The 26,335-nt window shown below is 31.4% G+C and overlaps 1 protein-coding gene across 2 annotated transcripts in view; it reads right to left on the bottom strand.

Moving 5' to 3' along the window:
- Positions 1 to 280: 280 nt before the first annotated feature.
- Positions 281 to 26,335, bottom strand: part of LOC107455353 (nose resistant to fluoxetine protein 6-like) — a 70,013-nt gene continuing 43,958 nt past the window's right edge. The window contains exons 10-16 of one of the 2 annotated variants that reach the window (XM_071178303.1): positions 25,789 to 25,957; positions 20,833 to 20,912; positions 9,553 to 9,675; positions 8,954 to 9,071; positions 7,441 to 7,633; positions 6,048 to 6,190; positions 281 to 925 (exon numbers count right to left, since the gene is read on the bottom strand). In XM_071178303.1, coding sequence (XP_071034404.1) covers positions 749 to 925; positions 6,048 to 6,190; positions 7,441 to 7,633; positions 8,954 to 9,071; positions 9,553 to 9,675; positions 20,833 to 20,912; positions 25,789 to 25,957 — 1,003 coding nt within the window. In that variant the 3' untranslated portion in view covers positions 281 to 748. Of the gene's footprint in view, positions 926 to 6,047; positions 6,191 to 7,440; positions 7,637 to 8,953; positions 9,072 to 9,552; positions 9,676 to 20,832; positions 20,913 to 25,788; positions 25,958 to 26,335 lie in introns of both variants that reach the window. The other variant, XM_043053229.2, reaches the window with a different exon arrangement.

Below are 26,335 nucleotides of genomic sequence, written 5' to 3' on the forward strand. Positions count from 1 at the left end.
TTAGACTACTACAAGGGAGGGAGCATTTTTTAGCAGCTCAAATGTGACAGTATTCATTTTTCATAACCTACTTCAATATATCAAAAAAATCAATAAATAAAAAAACATCAGAAATATTTTAGCTTTATTCTCTGCGTCGATATTTATATTAAGTTTTGTGCATGATTTTGTAGTGTAGTTTTTTAGTATAAATTCATAATTAAAAAATAGCTACAGTGTATTACAAATATTTATAATGACTAGAAATCGCTCATCAACTTAAAAGAGTATGCATACTCTATTTTAAGTTTTCTTATAAATGTTTATTAAACAAAAGTCTGATTATTGTTTACATATATAAGTTTAGTACTGAATTAATTACAATATCATTAACTTAAATTATGACATAAAAAGGATAATTTTTTTCTTCTCTTTATCGAAAATCTTTCAGGATTTTTAACAATAAATACATCTGAACGAAGAAAAGGAATTAAGTTTCCTCTGATCTGGAGCATATTTGCAATGTTTCAGAACAATTAATTGATATCTGCGTATTACTATGCATTAAAATTTGGCAATTACCTTTTTCATCTTAATTTTTTAATTTTTTTATTAATTTAATGACTTGTGATAGACAGCTTAGGAATGGTTAAAACATTTTGGAAATTACCAATGGATTTATGGCAGCATGAATGAAGAACTGACACACACACTTTTCAAAGAAGACGTCTTTAAGAAATAAGTCAGTCATATTCACACAGTTCAATATTCACTCAGCATTCTTCAATATAACAGTTCCATTCTCTGTATCGACTGGCATATTTTTTTTTCTCAGCTTCCCATCCAAAAATGCTTTATTTAATGCCATTAAAGGCGACTCGAAGATTAAACCTAGCACAAAAGCTGCCAAGAAGCTGAGGAACATATTATTGAAAAATATGAAGATCTGGAAAGCAGACAAAATAAGAAAAGTTAAATGGGATATACAAGATTTGGAATAAAAAGAAACACCTCTATACTAACTCTAAGTAAACAATTTTTCTTTCAGCAGTAAATGTTTGGGAAGGTATTACAGGGCAAACTGTTGTCACAGTTTGAAAAATCATACTTGAAGCTTTTAGAAGTAGGATCCATTTTACTCCTATAAAAGTTGCATCGAGCAAGATTAGTGTAGGTAGTTAAAAACTTCTTTTCTTTTTTTATATCACTAAAATTAAAAAAGCATTCTACTATAAATGTTGCAATCCTGTAAATTTGTTTATGAAATTGCTAATATTAAAGCTAATAAGCAGTTATTAACTTCCTCTTTCAGGTCCTAAGCATTTGTTTCGATAGTTGTCTAATTTACTGGCTAATAATTTGAAATCCATACCTCGGGCCCTGTTCTCTGAACTTTGATTGATTCGAATTTAGCATGGGTGAATCAGGCATCGTTATTAAAAAATTCAAGCAATTCAAAAAGCTTTTAAACATAGAATTGTAATATTTATATCAGATTCAAATTATCGTATGAAATGCAACATTATTGTACTCATATCGGGGTGAAACTGCTAATATCGGTGCGTAATTAGACTCATTCTGCAAGTTTTACTATTAAATTCGCTATCAATTTATTAAAATTTTTGTAGAACGGCGAACAGTTTGCCTCCCTTAAGTAAAGCCATGTTGAGTCTGTTTAAAGTTGGCGAAAGTAACCGAAAATCTTCACATTTTAGTTTGTAGTTCTCGTCCATTTTTTAAAATATTTTGTCGAATTCGGATCAGTTGACATCTCTGTTGGTCGATGTAAATTTTATAAAGGTAAAAAGGACCCCACTTTTTAAAGTTCCAAGCATTATCTTTTAAACTGTGTCAACAGTTTTGAAATAGTTTAAAATCTTCCAAAACATTTACTTCTAAAAGAATGATTGTTTACATAGAGTTAGTATAGAAGTCTTTCTATATTTTTGTCCTACCCCTAGCACTAATACTTTTCAAAATGCGAGTCGAAACACAATAATAGCATTACAAGTCACTGAAGTGCTAGAAATTGTGCAAAGATGAGAAAGATGGGAAAATTAGATATAGTTTGTCTACAGTAAGAACTTCCCACCACAAAATCTGAGGCTGTCCGCTGCTATGGGAACAAGAACAACGCATTTCAAGGAAGGTAGTTTCTCTTCAATTTGGGGCTAACACTATAGACGGAAGAAAAAGATTCTGTTTCTCTCGCTTGAGCCAAAACCTGTCCTAAACAATGACCCCGCATCCCTACTTGAAATAGTTGTACCTCGTAGCCATAGTCATCGCCACGGGTCTAGACGAATGGCTAGAGAAGTTCTTACTTTAGACAAACTATAACTTAGAATTAATCCGTGGCGGCGCAGGCTATAGAGCGTTCACCTTCCACAAAGGTGAACCGGATTTGAATCACAGCGATGGCTGGTAGATGCGAATTCGGCACCCTGCACGCACCGACCACAGTATTGCATACCTGCCAACTTTCCCTCTCTCCGAGAATGGACTTTCAGAGTGGTTGTAAAACAGAAAACGAAAAACAATCTGACTCACAAAAATATTTATATTTTGATCCCGTTGAAATTCGCTTGAGCAAATATTATTATGTTTTGATATATTTATTGTAATTATTTATCTGTAGTGGTGGTCAAACTCATTTATATTATCATTATAATTCAAAAAGGTAATTGGAATAACCTGAGTATTGCTACCACTTTAAATGTGAAAATAAAATCTTCCGGAAAATCCGGAAGAGTTGGCAGGTATGGTATTGACTTAAAAATATCCTCAGAGGTAAATGGGTTAGAATCATGGGTTAGAATCCCCTCTCCGTCATGCTAATCGTGGAAGGTTTTTGTAATTTTCCTCTCCATGTAACGCAAATACAGGCTAGTTCCTTCAAAAAGTCTTTAACGAAGGCACATTTCTCCCAATGCTTAATCTAGGAATTCACTTATCTTCTGGTTTGGGTTAAAAATTACAAGGCTACGGAATTGAACATTAGTGGTCGTAAACCCAGAAATTGGGCCGGCTGTTCAATGATGGTTATAAAATAAAATTACTTTTATTTTTTACCGTCATTTTTAACCATCATTTATTAAATAACTTAATTTGTTTCAGCAAAATGGCATAATTCACGAAGTAGATTTGACTTTACGATTTTCTCCAAGTAAAGTTCTCTAATTTTTTTAATTATATGACCCTTTTTGGAAACACATTCCTGACTGTTCAATCCAGCAGTTTTAGAAAGAGATGTATCCTGTCACAGCTAAAATTTTTACGTAATAAAATTTGAAGGAATACATCTGGAATAGCTACATTTTATTACACTCAATAATCGTTCATGAAGTTAAATATTAATCTTCTGTGATTCAGTTAAAATCTTTACTGTGATATTTTTTTTAGAACTGTCGTATAACAGCCGACCCAAATTTGTGTTTATGACTACCAATGTTCAACTCCATTCAATTTGTAATTTTGAACCCAAAACAGAAAACTCCTGTATCGAGCATAGAGGCAAATTAGGGTTATCTACTCCTTCGTCTAAGTTTATAATTAACAACGGTTAGAATGGGGAAATTTCACCCTAGGTTTACGGATGTTAGATATATACATATCTCTACGAACACGCGTCAATTTGATGTATGAAATAATACATATAACACTTACAGAGATGCCAACTTATTTCCCGACAGCAAATATATATTTTAAAGTGGTATTAAATGAATAATCAATTGCGATTCTTGGTTTAACAAATTCAATTCAGTAAATTTTTATCCACCACTAATTCTAAATAGTTCGCAGGCCTATATAAGTCACCACTTTATATTTGAAAAATTTACTTAGATGTTATTTATCGTTTTTAAATTATTTTAATACCGCTGAGACGAATGAGTTGGGGCCCCTGACGGGGCCGATACTTAGCTAAAGAATTCACATAAGCATAAATTATTTTTGAGTGTCCGGAGCAGTTGGCATCTCTGCACTTAGTAAGCAAAATGAAACTTTGAGATATATATTTACAAAATATTCCAGTATTTTATTTTTCAATACGCGAACTAAGCAACTGAGCCTTCAAAATTTAACACACTGACATCAATTGACATTCTGGGTTTGTTCTTTCTATTATCGCTTATCAGCAACAGTTGGCATGATTTCAAACTGTGCAAACAGTTTTACCACACCAAATCTTACAAAACATTTGCTTCTAAGAGAAGATTATTTACATAGAGATTTTTCAAAACTTTGTACAATCCCTAAAACTTTTTGATCATGCTACTTTGTTCTCAGAAATATAATTTTCTTGTTTTTATTATTCAAAAACAAAGCACCTGGGCCGCACAGCCGCCCATATTCCATACATCATGAAAATTGATTAAAAACATTGTATAAAAACATTTTGTGATGAGCAACATTACGGTAGCAATTGAAATATAATTACTAAAACTAAAGAATTGTCGTAGATACATAAAATATTTTTCTAGTGGTAGCAATTAAATGTAATGCATTAAAATCTTGATTAACCAGAATTATAAGAATTTATTCCACCACTAATTATAAACTGTTGAAATAGATGTAAGGAACATCTACTACATTTAATTGTATCATCGACCAAAAATGTTCAACATACCAATACCAATAGTTAAAAAAGCAAATAATCTTGGCCTTATAATCAATAGCAAACTCACCTGGAATGATCACATCAAAATCACAATAGATAAATCAAATGCAGCAATAATAGCCATACAACCATTGATATGTAATCAGAATATGCCACTTAAACTAAAGAAGCTACTATATACGGCAATGATCAGCCGAATACTTACCTATGCCTCACCTGCCTGGACAACGATACCTCAACATCTACTGAAGAAATTAAACCAATGCCAAAACAAGATCCTTAGAAAAATAACCTGTGCAAGATGGTTCATCCGGAATACCAATATACATGCAGACCTCAAAATACCAACTCTATCACAGCATATATACAAGCTAAACGCAGATTTTTTCGATAAAGCCATAGAATGTAAAACAGCAAATTTTAATGAAATCTTTAAATTTGAAAATTATATCAAAGATAAAAACTACAGACCAATAGCTGCACATTTCACCTCCGACGCCTCATATCATAACTATCAAAACAAATAATTTCATCAACCTTTCTGAAAATAACGTTTACTCATGCTGATACAATTCTGAACAACTCCAAAATCAAACAAACACAGTTTAGAGCAAGCTGCTCAATTTCATAATGTAATAACATTTGTGTAATAAGCAAAGAGCTTGAAACATTCATAAAAGCAACTCCATTGCCTGCTTACCTCATTGCTCAACCAAAACTGTTCTAAAATTCCAGATGAATGGGATAGGGGCCGCTTCGCGGCCCAGGTGCCCAATAAAATCAAAACACTACGACTAGGACTTAATTGTATCATATTCGATTTATTGCAATTTTGTAATGAAGTGGAGACAGCTTATAAGAGCAAAAACTTAACTATCTTATTAAGATTTAGTAAAACAGGGTTCCCAGGGTCTGGAAATTTTTTATAAGTCGTTGCAAAAGTGAGAGTTATCTAGATGTCATAAGCTATCAATAAATATTTAATTTAAAAAATATATAAAAGGGTGCGAAAAATAACTCTGGTGTTATTTCGTAATTAACTAATGAAAAATAAATTTAAGCATTATTTAGTAATCTGGAAAAACATTAGCTAACACTCATTTATTTTTTTAAGGTCGTGCGAAAACTGTAAATGGTTTATATGAAATTCAATTTTTTACAAGAGTTTCTGCTTTTTTTTTCACTACTATTGAGAAAAATAAATTAACGATAACAGCAATTGTTGGAGAGTATGTAGTCATGAAAGTTCTGACTTAATACATTTTGATTCGTAGCACACTTATGATATAAGACACTACTTTAGCTATATAGTAAAAGGAATCGGAAAATTAGACGAATCTCAAATTGATAGTTTCTATATTTGGGAGGATAGTGTATTTTAGGAACTTTATTTGTCATATTTTTTTAAAGATTTTGTTTATTTAATAGTATTTTTTGCACAAGATCTTACCATAGTCCGATGTCCTAACAGCATTGACTGCCTTATGGACCCGGTATAAATATACGTTAGACCATGATGAATGAGGTACACCATGTAACTCAATCTTGAGAATGGTACAAAGCCTTCCCAACTCAGAATACTATTGATGATTCCTGAAAAATAAAAGTAAAAACGATTATTACATCTTAAGATGGCTTTTTTTTTTAAACAGAGAGTTCTATTTTTCGAAAAATACTTGAAAGTGCCATTACAGAAGGCTCATTGTTAGCATTTACATACCTGCCAATTTTTAATCCTTTCGAGGCTGATTTTTCCCAGTGACAGTAAAATTGAAATTGAATTAAGGTTTTGTTCAGAAAAAAAAACGTTTTTATATTGAAAAATCTTAATCAGACATCCAAGTTACTCTCACATATTAATATATATGCTTCATTTTTTTTCAAGAATATTGGCGGTCAGAAACATAAAAAAATAAGTTTATAAATGAAAGGTAGTATACATTTACTACCACTTTAAATAAAAAATAAAATTTCACCCAAAATGAGTAAATGTTGGCAGGTATGCATTTATTTATCTGAGAATACTTAATACTGATAATTCCGGAGAAAAAAGCAAGCAATTATTAGCCATTTTAATTTAGCTTTCCCTTAAAAAGATTTCTATTTTTCGAAAATTCGTTCGTTCGTTGTAGTGGAACTGGGCGTCTGAGGCCTTACTGCCCTTTTCCCATTCATCTTGAAATTAAACTTAGAAACATACATGACAAAATTAAAGTTTGAGGAGCAAATGGAGTTCTCTATTTTTCGAAAAAAGTTTATATTCATTGTTAATATTTATTTATATCAGAATACTACTGGTAGCTCTTAAAAAAAAGCAATTATTAGCCTATTTTGATACAGCTTTCTTTTAAAAAGTTTAAAAGGAAATTACTGTTTTTCGGAAAAGTTTAGAGCGCTATCACAAAAGCTGCACTGTTAGCATTTATTTCGCAAATATACAACATTTTAACAGAAGTAAACTCAAAAAGTTTTTTTGAAGCTAAAGTAGTAGAAGAAATTTTGGTTTTATTGTGCTGACTTTTGACGTCTACTTAGAAATGGTAACGGAATATAAGAAAATAATGGACAGATGTATGTGTGAATTTCAGAATTATTTTTGTATTTAAAGAAATTTAAATAAATTTATACAACACATTATCAAATGGAAAGTGTAGAAACACCACAAGATGATGGATTATAGTTACTGAGTAAACATTGCAAAAGTTGTAATGTACAAAAAGTGTGGTTCATAAAAATATTTCAGTATCTCAGATATAAATAGTTTGAACCATTGATGGAAGCTTCTTACAAAACGCATTAAAAATATCACAATGTTTTTCTCAAACTGCAAAATGTGAACTTACCGCCTTGTCCCCAAGTACACGATAATGTTATAAAAGCTAAACACAGACCCCAAGCCAGTCTGTGAGTGGAGCCATATAAAGTTGAGACAAAGACGCCTGGGTGAGCGTGCGCTCCTTGGTTCCACTTGTAAGTCAAAGTCATCATAGTTAAGAATGTCATAAATGACAGAAACCAGCCTATGGCATTAATATGCTGCTAATAAAAAGTTTAACTTAGTCTGCAGTTATAATGAACAATGTCATAGTGAGTCATAGTTACATATCATTCCTGAAATATTATTTAATGAAACTGTTTGCATTTTTAAGTGTTAAAGGAATTGAAATTATTATTAGTTAGCTACTGATTATTTTTTCACATATTTACTCCGATATTATACCTAAATCGGAGGCATAACTGGGCTCAGAGATGCCAACTTGCTCCGTTTTGTAAAAGAGTAATTTCTAGGGATAACGAAATTTAAGTTTTTTTTAGTTTAAAATTTTTCATTGTATGTCATTTTTTCCACCACTATTTATCAAAAATTTGAAGTTTCATATAAAATGCATTAATTTAACAATCATACGATTACTTTGATAAAAGTAAACGTAATCATCCTTATTTTACAAACTTTACTGTTTAATTAGCTACCAATTTATTAAAACTTCTGCAGTAAGCGGAGCAGTTTTCAACCCAGTTTACAGCACCCGGGGACGAACTCAGTTTTTTAGGTCCCTTGTAATACCATCTTGAACATGAGTGGGCTTCCTGGGACTATTTTAAATTACGTAGAATCAAAACTCTACCGCCCTTAGCATCGATTGTTAAATTTTACATTGAATAAGATTATGAAACAACAAACAATGTTTTTGAAAACAACGTAAATCGATACCATAACATTATTCAGATCTCCCTAATAACTTTTACCCTTACTTTACCCCTTTAATGTTGTAATGCAGAAAAGGGGAAAATTGTTTATTTATTTATTTTCTTCAATTAAATCTTTTTCCCTTCGTATATCGAATTTGAAAATAGCTAAATTTGCTATATCTAAAACAAGTTGATTTCTAACCAAAGAAACAATTTTGTTCAAAACGTGTATTTAGAGGAAGAAACATTAATAAGTTCAATTCGTAGTTTTAAAACATCAAGTGCTAGCACATTGCGATTATACATATTTTTGTTTATTAGTTTTACTCCCTTATACTTTACATATATAAGTTCAAAGCACTATTTAAAAAGCTTTAGGAGCGAAATATTTTTCACTTAAATATAACTAAGATACTAATTAAGAACAAAAATATACAAATCATTTTGCAAAAAATGTCAAGAAAAATTGCATACTTTGTGTTTTTTTAAAGTTTAAAAGAGTGATCCGAAAACACTAAAGAAATTGGTCTGTAAAAAGCGTTGACAAAATATTTTCTTTTATATCCACTTACAACCTTTCTGAACTAAAACGACAGTACAGTCAGGAATAAAAGTAAAATGTTTTTTGATACACTGAAAACAATTGTAAAACAAACAGGATAATACTTCTGGTATATGGCCTCTTTTGGTCGCCAAGATGTAACCAACAATTAATCCAATAGCGCAAGTAGGAAGGTGAAAATGAATTGGTGTGTATCCTTTGACAGCATAATAAAACCAATCACTGTAAAGAAAAAAAAAACTTTTTTAAGAATTAAAAAAAATACCTACAACAAAACAAACTACAAAATATTGAAGTCAAACACCTATTTGATTAGTCCTGTGCCTCGAGTTTGAGTAAAAAATAAGACAACTTATACGCATAATGCGTAGGTCAATAGCATAATAAATTTTATAGCTATATAAAATGACAATTTGGAAAATATACTTTTTCTAGAACAGTATTAACATAAAATTATTTTTATTGCTTCAAACAGAAATTTTTAAGCAATTATCTTGTTTTTCCAAGTAAACATACCCAAAAGTTTAGAAACTCCTGCCCTAGCAGTTTAATCGATTTCTATATTTAGTAAAATAAAAATTAATTTCCTTTCATTTATTCGAAAATTAGGAGCATTAAATTTAATATGAACTTCTCATTGATTAAGCAATAAGGAAACTTATGAAGTTAAATATTTCAAAAATTTTAACACTAAATGACTTACTCGAGATTCAAATATGATAGATGATAAGTTGGTGGAAGCTTGTAATAAAGATGAGAGAATGCTGCTAGCAAAACACTTATGACGATTATCAATCCAGCTAACAAGAATCCTCTTCCTGGCCTTCTACATTAATTATTAAAAAAATAATAATATTCAACTATGCACTTTAACAATTGAAGTAAAATCTACAGGATTTGGACAAAAATATGGAAAGAACTCTATGTAAACAATCTATGTAAAATCTTCATTTTTAATTTTATTAACTTAGATGAAGGAGCAGATATCCCCTTGCGATAGGCACTCCGATAAAACTGTATCAGTCAGTCAGTTAATAATATTTGCCCATCTCATCTCGGGCAATACACCACTCTATGCACTTGCGAAGCTTGGGGTTTTACCCCCGGGGGTGGCTAAATTGAATTGTATTGTAATTCAGTATATTTTCTCCGATACATAAAGAGTGTAAGCTTTATTTCCCCGTCACATTTTTGCTTCAGCAACTCTCAACTCAACTTCAATCAGATGAATGAGGTAGAGCTTCTCACAGGGCTGGCACTCAGAAAAGAACCGCAAATAGGAATAGGTAAAAAAAAACATTTGCATGAAGTGTGCCGAAGGGCACTGCTTCAAGTATCAGTGCGTAGAAAGCCGAGACTCACCAGCCAGATGCTACAATAGCATGAAGTACCATATTTCTAACTTCTCTCAGTACTAGTCAACGTCCCAGTAGAAAAGGCCATTTTAATCACTAAACCTCATCTCCTGCATCATCAGCCCATCGACTGGTTTCCTTAATGAAGGATCTAGAAGACCTACTATAGAATCAAGAAGTGCTTGGACCCCCGCAAACCATTCTCAAGGGATTTACACCCTGATCACTAATGATTTCCTGAAATCAACGCCTGTCTATCACCATAATTGATGAACTTTTTTTTTACTTCTCTTCTCTATTTATTCTAGATTCCCATCCACCGAATCTACATTAGCGACTTTAGATCTCCGATAAATCGGTCAATGCTATTTCTAACGTTAAAAAATATTTGGTATTACTTCTAAGTTTAAATGTCTCATTTTAGTCGATCGACCCAAATACTACATATGTCAAAATGGCATTTTCACTTCATGAACTTGTGCAAGTAGGTTAGTCATGTGAAATCAACCAAAATATTTGTTGGCAGAAGAAATATCGTTTCATAGAGCCTAAGCCCTGTACTACATTCGCTTGAATTAAGTGCTATGTATCATTTTTAGTATATTTACTAAATAATTTTGAGATATCAATTACTTAAGAGGTAAAAATGTATTCCAAAAAATCCAAAAGCGTTTATTGTAGCCTGATTATTAGACAGTAATGTAAGTATTATCTCAAGTGGACCATTTTTAACTTCGTCATTTTTCCGTTTTTGAGAGAAATTTTCTTTACAACTTAGAAATACCGAAACATATATATTTGTTCACATGAAATATCACACACAATTCGCACCCCTTCAGGAAAAGTGACACAAGTCAAAAACAGAAATTTTGAGGTTATGTCAATAAAACATATATATGAAGCGCCCCATCAAGCTCTAAAAGTATCTCCTTTCTAGATTGTGCTATCTCAGATTGTGCTCAAGATTATGCTATTTCAGAATAAGTTTCATAGTATTCCTTAAGTTGATTTTTCTCAAATGCTGTTTTTTGACGTGTGTCNTACAACTTAGAAATACCGAAACATATATATTTGTTCACATGAAATATCACACACAATTCGCACCCCTTCAGGAAAAGTGACACAAGTCAAAAACAGCAATTTTGAGGTTATGTCAATGAAACATATATATGAAGCGCCCCATCAAGCTCAAAAAGTATCTCCTTTCTAGATTGTGCTATCTCAGATTGTGCTCAAGATTATGCTATTTCAGAATAAGTTTTATAGTATTCTTTAAGTTGATTTTTCCGTGTGTCACTTTTTTTGCCGGGGTGTGAATTATACTTTCATAGCCAAAAATAAAATAGGGGCAATCACAGAATGTTAAGCTTTACCACCTTTTAAATAGAAATGAAATACTCTTCCTGCATTTTTTTTTATTCTTTCAACTGACCTATTACAGTGTCATTTGACTCTAGAACTGACATTTGGAGTGATAGAAATTTAAAAAAAAAACCTACTCCATTCTATGTTGCGTTGTTAGAAATACTCCCTTAAAAAGATAGAGTGATTTCGCCTACTCAAAAAAGTGTGAAATTTTTTTTAACTCAACTTGAGTAAAATACACCTATATTTGAGCTAAATTCTTGCTTTGCGTTCAATCGAACTTGAGTGGTATATAAATACTTAATCGATACTTGAGTGGTTTTCGCTCAAACTTGAGTGAGTTATTTATTATTTGATTAAGTGCGAGCTATAAGCTAGAATTTCTATCGTTTTATTTTAAAAAGCAAAAGATAGTAAATCTAAATAAAATTCTTTTGTTATGTGATCTAAATAAATTATGTCTTCGCTTTTATTTTACGTTTAATTTTTTTCTGGAGAATATGTTACTGAATAATTTGAATTAAGAAGTAAAACAACATTTAGTTAACAGCGGTATTTCTGAAGAAGACTCTGTTTTACTTTTTGATAAGTAAAGATACTTTGTTGTTCTTATTTTTAATATACTGTTTTTTTAAAATACTTTTATTTAGAATGTGTTATATACACTTTCCATTTAAATTAGCTATTTTTCAGCGTTTTTAAATAAAATACTGTTGATTTAAATTATTTGTCTATAAAACTTATTAAAATTGAAAGTGTTAAATACGGATGATTATGGAATATTGAAAAAATCTGATTCCATGCTAGAATCTTTGGCAAAGCATGTAATTATTATATCTGTAAAGAGTTTTAGAATTTTTTCAGATCTCATATTAAAGTTTTAACATTTTATTTTAATATAATAAATTTATACTCATGTTTTAGTTTTTTTCATGTATAATTTTGGTACAAAACATTTGCCGATAATTAATTTCATATCATTCTACACTTCTTTTATAAAAGATATTTACGAAATAATTTATTGTTCATACAGTCTATAATTACCGTCATTTAAATTGCTTTTATGCGTCATTTTAATTGCGAGATTAATAAAGTTGTCAGTCTTTAATTTATGAAAATTCACATTTGCAAGATCCATTCCTTCAAATTTGTATCTTCAGATGTTCTATGCATTTCACTATAAATATATCATTAAAAAAAAGTTTAAAATATTATATTTAAAAAAATTAAATAGTATTTCTGATTCTATCCTGTTTTTAGCATTTATATAACTGGTGTAATAAATAGGAATTTATTGGAGTTTTTTTTTGTATCAATACTTTTAAAAGAAGGGTTATTTTTTAATAGATGGCACCACTATGATAAAATTTAAATGCAATCAAAATTATGATATTTCATGAGAAATTTTTATTGATCCTTTTAAAATGGGATTTTTGGGGTAGATTGTGGATATAAATTGTATTAACATTTAAGGAGGATTGGATTATCACTTTTATGGCGTATTAGTGGGTTTGTAGCTGGTTTTTCTAATGGATATTTTTTTTGATCTGACGGGATGACTTTTGAGCGAGTAAACAGGTCAGTCTGGATTATTTCGCCGTGATGAAAAAAGTATAAGAGGCGTGAAGAGTGGCTGTAAAAGCAGTACGACGGGAGTGCGGATCGTGCCCGATGGAATGTTGGGTTGAAACATCACCGCTGACAGGAGCTATCATGGCTGCTAGAAGTGTGTTCTGAGCCGGTATCATCGAGAATGAGTTTAGATATAGCTGGAGTCACGGAGTGAGTTGATCTAGGCTGAAATGCTGAAAGGTTGGTGTTTGGAAAGAGTCTCTGGATACCGCGACTAAGTACGCAACATTGGTCGGATGAGCTGTTGTCTGGAAGAAAGTTGATCTGAAGCCTCAGAATAGTTGACTGGATATGATAGACGGAGTGTCGCTAGATTCAAGACGGTTGACAAGAAGTGAGCGTTCCTCGGCAGAAAATCAAGTGTTTCTAAAGAGCTGAATGGTGGTCGGAAGGTCGAGGTTCTCCTAGTCCACAAGTCTACCTGCAGGCCCGGTGGGCGTTCCAGAAGGTGATCTGCAAGTTCCTTTGTATTTATAAACTCTAATTTCTTACCTTTTTAGTAACTTTTTAGAAGAGCATTTTATTCCGTATTTTAAATTATTTCTATCCGATGTTAAGATACCTATTTTAAGATGAGCCTTGGATATTTAATTTTAATTATCTGCTGTAGGAATACAAGGACTTAAAGTTTAAATGTTTTTGTAAATTTAGAATGAGCTAGTATTTTTATTTCGTAAATGTCTCTTTTAGTGTGAATTAATTGAATGTTATGCATATGAAATTTAAAAGTGCTTTTTATCGAAAAGTTTTATCTTGAGTATAACCATTTGGAAATTTAAAAGTGTATAAATTGGAAATTTTAGTGCACATGAAGGCATCTGGAAATGATTGAAGTTGTGTTTGTTGAAAATTTATAGTTATAATAAAATTTAATTTTTATTGTTAAATGTTTCATGTAATTCATTAGTTATTTGTCTATTTTTGAACCTGGGTAACTGTTACCAAAATTCAATTAAAAGATAACAGCCTTGCCAAAGTTTGAAGGGTAACGGTACACTGGAATCCAGAATTAGTGCTATTTTCGTATTTCATAAAGTATTTATCAGATTATAAAAACTATTTTTCTTTGTTGCTAGCATAAAATTTCTTATAATTTTTCTTCAAGTTCAATTTTTGAGTCAAGATCCATTCCTTCAAATCTGTATCTTCAGATGTTCTATGCATTTTGTTGTTAATATGCGAACAAAGCCCCATTTTTCCTCTCTCTCTCAGATAAGTTGCGCGAGTTGCGTAAGTTAGTGTAACGACTTCCTGTAAGGGGAAATCCGTATATAGTAGTTGAAGCAGCTGCCTGAGAGGTATTTCGTTCGTTCGGTCACATCATAAGCTATGATGACTGATTAAGATGTATTTTCTTTTGCATAGCACTGTGTGTGCGAGATGTTATTTCCTCAAGTTGTATTTTAATGAACTCTTAATTTACCGCCATTGCTTCTGTGTTCTTCAACAAAACAGCAGTTGGTAGCAGAGCGTGGTTTACAATCATCATGGAAAAAGACTTAGATTTTGGAATTCCGAAGTTGACTGGAACTAATTATCATCTTTGGGCCATGAAATTGGAAGCAGTTCTGAATTTGAAAAGACTAATGTCGGCATTGACAAAGGAAGCTCCAACTAAACCTGTTAAATTGCAAGTTTGGGAAACTACTAACCACGATGCCGCAAAATACTTGAAATTGTCGCTATCAGACGAACAGGCTTTGCAATATGCAGAAGAAAAGAATACAAAAGCTTTGTGGACAAGGATTAAAACTACCTACACTGGGTTTGAAGAAAATTGATGCTGGTGCCGCACTTAAGAGCTCAGAAATGCTGGATTCAGAAGCCGTAAACGATTATATAGTTCGATCTAAAGGATTATCTACTAAGTGTGCTTTCTTGGGACTGAAAATATCTGACAGAGAATTGGTGTTTTACAAGGTCAGTGGTCTAGCTGGAAAATATGAGAGCATAAAACAAGTTTTAAAAATTCAACGAGAAAAGTGGCAAGAAGAAATAATCGAAGTCTTATGGGATGACGAAAAGATTTACTACAGAAATCCCGTGGACAAAGAAGTTTGGAATCTGCGTATGCTACTCAGAGGAAAAGTTTACCAAGGAAAATTTACTAAACCTGTAGACGATCGGGACATGTAGCGAGGAACTGTTATTCAAAACATCAAGAAGTGGGAACCGATAGAGGCTACAAGCCATCGGCAAGTAGAGTAAAAGGTCGTCGAAAACCAAATTTTCAAGAAACATTGGTATCCGATAGTGCTACTCCAGATAATTTCGCCTTAGTTTCGGTTGAACAGAAAGGACAAGTGGACGAATGTTGGATCCTGGATAGCGGAGCCACGTCTCATATGTGCAAGGATGAATGCTGGTTTGAATCTCCAGATGTTTGCGACAGTAAAATATACCAGGCAGGCAAGACTTTTACATTGGTTACTAAAGGAACTGGAACTGTTAAAGCTATTTCACAAAGTAGTAATGCAGAAAGTATAATTGGTAATGTATTGTATGTATCAGAATTACGTCATAATTTACTGTCAGTTACATGTTTAATGGAAAAAGAGGGTAAAATCACATTCAAACACAGTATTAATTATTGCTCCTAATGGACGCTTAGTTTTGAAAGATTTAAATGTGAATAAAAAATAAGAAGTTAAGCTAAAACCTAATGTTAATAACGAGGTATGTTTTCCTGGGTGTATCAAAGTTAAAAATAACGCTGAAATTAATGTATTTTAGCATAAAAGATTGTGTCATTTAAATGCTGTTTATATGCGTAAAATGTCTAAAGTGTTAGATTTAAAAATTGATAATGAATTGCCTTGTGAATCATGCGATATTTCTAAGATTACCAGCAGAACTCATTATAGTATTTTAACTCCTCAAAGTTCAACAACTTTAGAATTAATACATGGTGATTTGTGTGGACCATTCCCAGTTAAGTCTTTAGGTAATTCAAGGTATTCTTTAATAATAGTAGATGATTTTTCTGGCATGTATTTTACTTATTTTCTTAAGAGCAAAACTGAAGTATTTGATAAAATTGTAAGTTTTAAGCTGAAATTTGAAAACTTACTAAATAAGAAAATTAAGAAATTTCGTAGTGATAATGGTCTTGAGTTTGTAAATAAAGATCTTGAGTTTTATTTCACTGAATGTGGAGTTACGCATGAAAAATCTTTGCCGTACAACCCAGAAAGCTTGAGTAAAGCTGAACGAGCTAATAGGATTTTGTTAGATAGAGCTAGAACATTAATCTATGATAGTAAACGTTGAAGATTGACGATTGTATTCAAGGAACAGAATTTGAATTACTGTTGAAGTCATTTTTGAACGGGTTGGCAAGGGTATGAAGTTGGGACATGTTGTGTTGGTGGTTTGCGTTCTTTTTTTGATTTTTTAGTGGGAATTTGTGGAACATTTCCTTTAGTTCTTCTTAGTTGAACTTTCTTATGTTTTCCTCACAAGGTGAGATTTGTTTTGTTAAATGAGATTTGTTTTGTTAAATTAAACATTAAAATTTTATTTGTTTTTGTTTCGTAATATTTTTCCTTTTGTTTTGGTAACTGCAATATTTTTAACTACAACAGTAAGCTTCATTTAAATTTTTGGGCTGAAGCAATAGCTCATGCAACACATGTTACTAACCTCACTCCTCGAAAAGGTAAAACTGAAGTCCCAAAAGAATTATTCTTTAATTAAAAGCATAATATAAATATCTACGCATTTTTCGCGCTACAGTATACTATCATGTTCGTAAAGCTTTAAGACACAAATTTTCTATTCCAGGTAAAAAGGGTATTATGTTGGGATATTCGAAGGCAAGACGAGCTTATCGTATTTACGATCCGGAAAGAAATAAAGTAATCGAAGAGCGTTCAGTAAAATTGAATGAAAAATTATTAGGCAGTAGTGATCTGTTCAGTGAGGATAAATCTAATGACAACGATGAATTTCTTAATATCCGAAGAAACGTTGAAGGCCAAAATACAAGTTTTGAATTTCCACTGGATTTGAAGGATAGCCGAGATTTAAGTGAAACTAAAACTCGTGGTCGTCCAGTAGGTTCAACTAAAGACAAAAACTAGGGAATTAAATGAACAACGAATAACTGAAGACGAAAACAGGTTACCTGAGCTAGGTGTACGTCGGTCAGATAGAATACAGGCAAAAGCAAATTCAAACTTAGTAACTAATATTCCAGGTAATTTTGATGATGCTAAACGTGATAAAAATCGGTTAAAATGGGGAAAAGCAATGAATGAAGAATTAAATTCTTTTCACGAACACGATGTTTGGGATCTAGTTGATAAACCTGAAAATTTAAAAATAGTTAAGAGTAAATGGAATTTTACCATGAAAGAAAATAAATACAAAGCCAGGTTAGAAGCAGCAGTATATATAATTATATACATAATTATATTAAATATTTTACTTCTTCTTTTTGCAAGGACGCTTCGAGAAGCCATTTTATAAAGTGGTAAAGAATTAAAAACTAAGAACTGCATAATTTTGCTGACATGAAAGTAAATATGGAATAAATGGAAAAGTTATGGAATTTTTTTCTGAAATTGAGTGTGTATCCTGTTAAAAAGAGCTTATGCTCTTACCTTTCACCAACGTCTAATAAATATTTTTAAGTATATTTTAGCAAACCTTTTATAAATAAAGTAATAACTAGAAAAGTTAACGTCCAAATAAAATGGAATGTAGAAAAAGTATCAAAGTTATGCTCCCAAGAACAAGGATGGAAATGGTTAAGTTCGATTTAACGTACTATGACGTCACTTTTATTACTATTTGAATATCTAAATAAAATGAAAAATTGCGTAAACTGTTAATAAAAAATTTATTTCATTACAAAAAGTTAAAATCCTTAAAATTTTGCACTTAAGTCTGTCACAAAGCTTTCGATCTCTAAAAAGTATTATTATGCAATTATATTCAGCATATTGTAAAATACAAATGGGTTATTAAGCTTTCATTTTTTTTTGTCAAATAACACTGTTTAGTTTTAAAATTAAAAAAAAATCTTATTAATTACCGAACAAACCATTGATAAAATTTGAAAGAAATGAATGTTGATAAATTACTTCTATTACACTTGCTAAAAATATTTTTCTTTTCATCTAATTTATGATAGGCATTAAAAGATTCAGTAAATTGTCCGAAAAGGATCAATTTAATTCAAATGTGATTTAAATGGCATTCAAGTAAAAAGAATAAATAATGATAGTATGATTAAAATATATTCACTTAAATTATGCTAATTATGAATGAAAAATGGTTGAAATTCACACAAATTCAAGTCGAAACAGTCCACTCAAGTGACACAGATAATCAATCAAAAACGATTGAATTTTATTGAAGTTCGATTGAAATTTTTTCACTCAAACTTGAATGATTTAATTTCACTCTTTCACTTGAGTGAATTACACTCAAGATGAGAAATCTCCTTTTTTCTAGATGAAAAAGTGAAATTTCACTCAAGTTGAGTGATTTTCACTCGTTCATTTTAAGTAAGGACACACATAGTGATATGAAAAGAGGTTAAGCACGAGCACTTTAACTAAGGATATATATTATAGCTTCAGATACTACCGAAATTTTAAGGTACCTTTAGAAGTATGTAATCTTAAGTGACAAAATTTAATCGAAATTTGTCAAATAGTTCTCGAGAAGTCAAATGTAAAAATTTTTGAAATCGGATAACATAAAACTATTTAACCGATTTCGCTTAAATTCTGAATTTTGTTGATTAAAGTTATATACTTTTAAATCATGTAAAATTTGTATACTTTACAATTCATAATTATTTCGACTTTTACGAAATAAAAGTAGGTAGGTATTTTATTCACGTCGCACTAGAGCTGCACAATGGGCTATTAGGGATGGTTTGGGACACTTCCCGAGGATGATCCGAAGACATGCCATCCCAATTTTGCAGAGGGAACGGCTCCTCCTCTTTGGTAACCCAACGACCTGTGCGCAAAATCGAGCAATTTACGGTGGAACAGTTCAACGAGAACAGATACCGCTCACCCTCGGTCCCTACGCAAGCTGATTAAAATTGTCTCCCACCCGCCTACTGACCGCATCAAGTGATGCTTGACTTCGATATTCTACCGGAAACTGCGTCTTTACAATCAGTCCACAGAGGGACATTACTGAAAAAATAATAATAAATAATTCATAATTATTAATTATATTTTTTCCCGATAAATTTACTTTAGATAACAAAATTTTATAATCGTGCGCAAAGATTTTTTGAATCGCTTAAAAATTTCGCAAAACATGCAAAATACTTGCCAAATTCGATTAAGGGATCTAAACTTTCTACTTCTATCTTGTTTGAACTATTTCAGATAGCTGTTTCCCCCTTTTTATTCGGAGTGTTTTGTGTCAGATTTAGAAACTTAATATCGCCTGCTCTATTTAATTTGCAAATTTAAGGCTATGCCCTCAAACTTTGAAGGTTGCGTCTTATTGCGTGAAAATCTAATAATTAGATCAAAAAGGTACTTTCAGAGTGTTCACTTTTTTTCCCTCGACACTTACAGACTGCTTTCCATGTTTAGGATTTCGGCTATAGGTATTTTCTAGTAATAGTAAACGAAATCAAATATTATTGAAGCAACAAAAACTTTTGAAATTTTTTTTTGTTAATTCAGGACTTTTTGTCATACAGTATAATATTCTTACTTTTCAGAAATAAGTTTCGATTGTTTTTATGATCAGCATTCTTTTAAGTTATTTTATAAACCATTTAAATAAGAATGCTCCATTTCTGGAACATATATCATCTTTGAGATATTAAAGACAGATAACTCAAATTTTTCAATTTAATCACTTATAGTTTTGGAAGCTGGAAATTTCTATCCAGCTGAATGTATCAATAATATAAAATTGCGTATCTTGTTATGAACTGTACCAGTTAAGTTTTATAACCAAACTAGTTGCTAATTGCTCCAGACAGCCGATAATTATTTTAAAGTGGAAGTTTTTAACGTATGATTTTTGGATTATTGTAAGTTCGATTGATAGGATTTTCACTCACCACTAGTTACAAACTGTTCAAAGAATTATGGAATACTCTACTTTTTTTATATATAAGTTGGCGAAATTTCGTTTGTAGTTTTCAACCGTTTTAATTTTCCTTTATCTTATCCGGAGCAGTTAACATTGCTGAAAATTTTCATTTACTTTTTGTGCAAACTTGCTACCACATTTTTCATTAAGGTTTTTTTTTTCTACTGATGCAAAATAAGAGTGCGGCATGTAAACAGTTAAACCAAAAATCAAATAAAAATCCATAATTCTTCGTTTCTTTTAACCCTTTGCATTCGAAGTCCTTTCAACTGTTAAAAAAATGGACGCAACCACTAACATTTTGAAAGAATTTTTACAATCTTACCTTATAAAATCCGATGATCACTGAATGAAGTGGTAACTAAACATTAAGATTTTAAAAAAATTCACAATTAGAGTGGTGGGTAATTTACAGGCGACAGTGGTGACTGACAGTCACCTCGCGAGTGGAAAGGTTTAAAACTAGGAAAATTCTTTCATAGAGATTAGATTTCAGGTTATTAGCATAACTAATTTCTTATATTTACTTTGTAAGCAACACAACTTACCTTCTCATGATGGCGCAGACAAACAAACTCACTATAAATACTTGGGTGTCTGTAGATAAGTACCAAGTCCATCCTAAGCACTAAAATAAATAATCCAATCATAAATGAGACAATGAATAATCCAGTCATAATCCAGTCATATTCATAAATAGATATCCACGTTAGAGGTATAGTAAAAACTAGAGGGCTTAATAGAAAACTAAAGGAATAATTAGAGGGGCATCTAGATTTTAGCGGTTTCGATTCCTAAGAGCTCCATGAATTATGACAGTATTTAACTGCTTATCATTTTCAAAATATTATTTACAAAAACTGGTAGTAAAATTCATGTTCAATTAGTTTTTCATTAATTAATTGATATTAGTCTGATAAGCATTCTCCACATTTATTTTCGTCTTTTTTATTCTTCTTTATTTTTACAAAAACTACTTTTTAGCTCATTTATTTCAGTAGGTGCATAAGAAAAATCAAATCAAGAACTTCATTACTGACACTCGTGGCCGGTAAATTAAACTGTCTGACATAAAACACAATTTTAAGACTAGTATAGATAAAACTACATGATTAAAAGATGTCCTTCATTTATTAAACATTTTCAAAATAATTTATAAAATTGCAATTAATAATCATTTTCTAAAAAATAACAACCAATCGTTGATTAATTTCTTCTCAATTGATTTTACTTTATCTTTTATAAATAGCGTTTGAACACCCGACCCAATTCTTAGTTTACGACTATCAATCTTCAACTCCGTAACCTTGTAATTTCGAACCAAACCCAGAAGACAAGGGATATACGGGATCAAACAAGCCTTCACCGAGGACTGNAAAAAAAACTTTAACAATGGACCGAATCATTATGTTCATATTATAGTCTAATCTAACAAGAGCACTTTGAAACATATCATTAACAGTGAAGTAGAAATATACAGTAACTCCTTAACATACAAAAATTGCTATTTTAGTTTGAAAAATTACATGACAATCAGCAACTATTTAGATAACTGTTTTTTATGTGATAAGAATTTTGCATTTTATAGCATAAATAACAGCAATTATAAATAAAATTTTAAAGATGAGTTAATTAACTCTTTTTCCAAAAAAAAACAACTTAATTAAATCCCTTTTTAAGTTATTGCTTTTGTTTGCTACATCTTTTATGTTTGCTATATTTAGTCGCTAGTCCATCTTCAAACATCTTGTGACAAATCCTATTTTTTCTTCTTTGCAAGCACAGAATGTAAGTTTTTAATATATATTCCCTTTCAGTTTCTCTGATGTTGTAACACTTACCAGCGGTCTGTTTAGAAGAAATTTGGGTCCGTTAACGGACCCTTCACAAAATATCCCTTCATAAAAACGAACCCTTCACAAAATATTCTAACTTAAAAACGGACCCCTCACAAAATAATTTTTCTTTTAATCGAACCCTTCACAAATTTGTTTATCTTCATTATTATTTTGTTAATCGAATAAATCCTTTCCAGGGCAGAAAACAAGAAAGATGGATGTAAACGAATTAAGTTTTGTCTTCGGCAGACGATTCTTCCATTATTCGTCCGAAATTAATATTCTGCGTTCAGCAGTATAGGCTAAATACCAAATATTTGTATGTTGCATCTCTAATTTGGAAGCAGCAATTGTTGTTTATTTTTTAAAATTGATTTTTTTATTATTATTATAATTTTACAGTGTTGAGCATAATCTTGTATGTCTTTACAATTTAAAAACTCCTTGAAAAAGTTTTTTTAGCAATAACGGACCGTATATGCAAAAATTCATAAAAGCGGACCCTGGTTGAAAGAATGTGAGTAATTTTTTCACAATTTCACGAAAAACGAACCTTTCACAAAATGTCTGGACAGACCCCTGCTTATATATACACTAATAATCGTCGTTAAAAAAACAGTCACCTTTATAGTAACTAATTTTTTAAAAAATTTTTACTTCTTACAAGAATTGCGATAGTTGATCTTAAAATTGCGTGAATATGAATAACAAGTATGGATTTTGAAATCACATGAATACGAAACTAGATAAACGATATTGAAAATGAGAAAATACAAACTGGGATATAGAATTTTTAAAACGCGCAAATTCAAATCACGATTCATAATTTTTATATCGAGTAAATACGAATCCTGATGCGTAATTTTTAGATTGCATAAATAAGAATTATGAATTTTTAGAATGCGTGAATGCGAATCCCAATGCCTTATTTTAAAATCCCGTACAAATACGAAAATCAGTGTTTGATATTATAAACCGCATGAGCAAATCAAGACATTGAATTTTAAACTTGCGTGAATACGAATCGCTACATAGGTTTTTAAAAAGGCGTAAATACGAATCACAATATCGGATTTTTAAATCTCGTAAATAAGAATCGCAACGCACAATATTCAAATCGCGTGAATAAAAATCGCAACACGCAAATATGAAAAGCTATGTTTGATATTAAAATCGTGTGAATAAGAATCGAGATATTAGCAGATTCCATGCTTGGGACCTCTAAAAGGCTTGTCAGAAGCAGCGTCGTTTGAGCTGCGAAAATCGGATCTATCTGGAGGGCGGGTAAAAAATTCGGAAAATGTTATCTGCTACGTATAAAACGCAAGAAAATAGCTATATCTAAAATAAATAAAAATGAGAAAGGATTGGTAGCTATGTAGTTTTATTTTTCTGTATCTATGTAGTTTTATTTAAAATTGGTGAACTTTTTGAAAAAGCTGAATACTTATAAAAAAAAGAGAAATTTTTAGAAAATCTGAATTTTTGATAAAAAAGCTGAAATTTAAGAGATAAAAGTGAAAAAAGCGGAAATCCGCTAAAAAGCGGAAAAATCTCATCCCTGAAAAGATGTCCTTCATTTATTAAACATTTTCAAAATAATTTATAAAATTGCAATTAATAATCATTTTCTAAAAAATAACAACCAATCGTTGATTAATTTCTTCTCAATTGATTTTACTTTATCTTTTATAAATAGCGTTTGAACACCCGACCCAATTCTTAGTTTACGACTATCAATCTTCAACTCCGTAACCTTGTAATTTCGAACCAAACCCAGAAGACAAGGGATATACGGGATCAAACAAGCCTTCACCGAGGACTGAACCCCTGAGTTCTGCGGAACACCGTTTGGGAATTGCTGATCTAATGGGTTTAATAGTAAATTAGAAGATTAAAAACAAACTTTTAAAACAGCGGGTAGACTGCCTAAATAAAATTCATTAACTAATTAAGTTTAAAAGAATCTTAAACTTGAGAAATTAAAAGTTATACCTGAATAGAAATAATTTTGGAGAGGAAATAATTAAAGGAAAGGAAATAATTTTGCGTTTGAAGTTTCAGAAACTACACCACAATGTATGGGAAACAAAGTTTTTGGATCCCGTAGATTTGAAAATTTTGCCTAAGCTGAACCTTCGCTTACAATTTCACCGCTGCCAAATTTCTAGCCTTTTCGTAAATATTTATTCTAGTGGTACCTAAGTTTATGTTTTGGTGTTTTACTTTTTATTCATTTGAACTTATTTCCCACACCACTGCATATAAATGATTTAAAAGTTCATATGCAACGCAACTTTATTCTATTCCTTTCGTATAACCCGATTATAAACTTTTTTCTATCAGATGGTATCCTCGCAAGTAAATTTAATAAGAAAAACAGAGANCCCCCCCCCCCCCCATATTGTCAGCCATACATACACAAACAAACACAGTCATGACTCCAGGCCTACGGCGAACCCGGTGAAGGAACAACCCTGTAGGATCCGATCCGGGCAAGCCGAAGGACTATTAACTATAGTACGATGAGCAACCCGAACGAGCGGTCGTGCACCTGGACGGCCGGGTCATATGTTTTAACAGAGACACGCAATTTGTAAATAATGTAAATATATTATACTTTTCATATTTCACCTGTATATAATTTTGTACATATTTAGTTCTTCGTTTGTTATTGACTCAAGGGACTCCCCCCCCCCTAATTATCAGACTATAAATTATCTTCAGCTTTTAACTTAACTTAATACTCAGATATGACTGTAAATTCACAGAGGCTTCACAGCCAACACTCGAATCTTTTTTGCCAAATCCATTTAGTTTCAGCCATTATACCATTTCATCAGAAGAAGGAGTGAGATACCCGCGTCGCGGTCAGGTACTCTGCTACAATACGTATCAAGTCAAGTCTATTCCATTCGTAGGATGGTCGGGTCTCTACTTTAACAGAGGTAAACTTTTTTGTTAATGAAGTTTGTTATGATCTTAACGTTATGAATATTTGTTTGTCATTATGAATATTTGTTAAATCTTCCCATTTTTTGTAAATATTTTCACTTCGTGTAGTTTTCGTTTTCCTTCTTGTAAATATGTCTTGAACTTTTCTATATATTCAATTATTTGTTACTTTTTACCAAGGCAAAGTGCCATTTTTTTTCTCTACCTTAACATGTGCCATTATTTGTTGAATTTTATGTTATCTGTCTATTGTTTTTGCTTATATTCTCATTACAGGATAAGTGGGAAAAAGGACCTTTATTGGCCTCAGGAGCCCAGCTAAACCAAACAGACCAGACCAGATCTCCACCTTTCGTGAATTTGTAGTGAGGCTTTAAAAATGCTGTCAAAATTACCAACTGTTCTGAAAGTTTTGGGTTTTAAATGCCTTCAAATTAATCCGCTATACCATAGGCTAATGCGATTTCTGCGAGATTCTGTAATTTTTCCATTCTGATCGCAGTGATTTTCGTTTTCATAACTTTTTCTTTGGTTTCCATTAATGAATTGATCTACTTATAAGTTACTATAAGGTTGCAGTAAGCCTAAGCGTCACTGGAATCACTCGCTTTTATAGAAACGTGCAGAGAGTTTACTTACTGGGGACGAGAATTTGGAAGCATAATGCTGTAAAAATAAACATTAAAGTTTTCCTTAATCTTTAAAACTTACCGTTTTCGACGAATAGAAAATGTTGTTAAGGTAAAACAAATTCCGCCATCCTCTTTCTAAGCAGTTTTTGCTCAAGAAATCAGCAACAGTTTCTTTCCACAGAGGTCCAGATCCAAAACGTCCGACAATCGCATAGAAAGCTACAACTAGCATCATAGTTGGAGTCAGCCTATACATCGAACAAAAAATTAATTTTACCCAAAATTATCAGATTTTTTTAAATCTGCAAAATTTAACACCTTATTTATGGGATTGTCTCTATTTCACTTTATGCTGTTAAAATATTGTACTTTTAACGAAAGTAAAAAGTTGTGATTTTTAGTTTTTGACATCGCTTTCAGAATTATGTTTAAGGGTTCATGACAATACGATAATTCAACAAAGCGCATAAACACCTTGTGAATTGTCAATCCTATATTGTAAAATAGTAACCACTCAATATTTTCAATTTACTTTTCAGAAATTTTTAAGAACTGATTGTAGTTCTATTCTAAGCAATTACTTTTATAAAGTGAAAGGATACAAAAAAAAAATTTCAGTAAAATTA

The sequence above is a fragment of the Parasteatoda tepidariorum genome, chromosome 1, assembly GCF_043381705.1.
Source record: "Parasteatoda tepidariorum isolate YZ-2023 chromosome 1, CAS_Ptep_4.0, whole genome shotgun sequence".
NCBI lineage: Eukaryota > Metazoa > Arthropoda > Arachnida > Araneae > Theridiidae > Parasteatoda > Parasteatoda tepidariorum.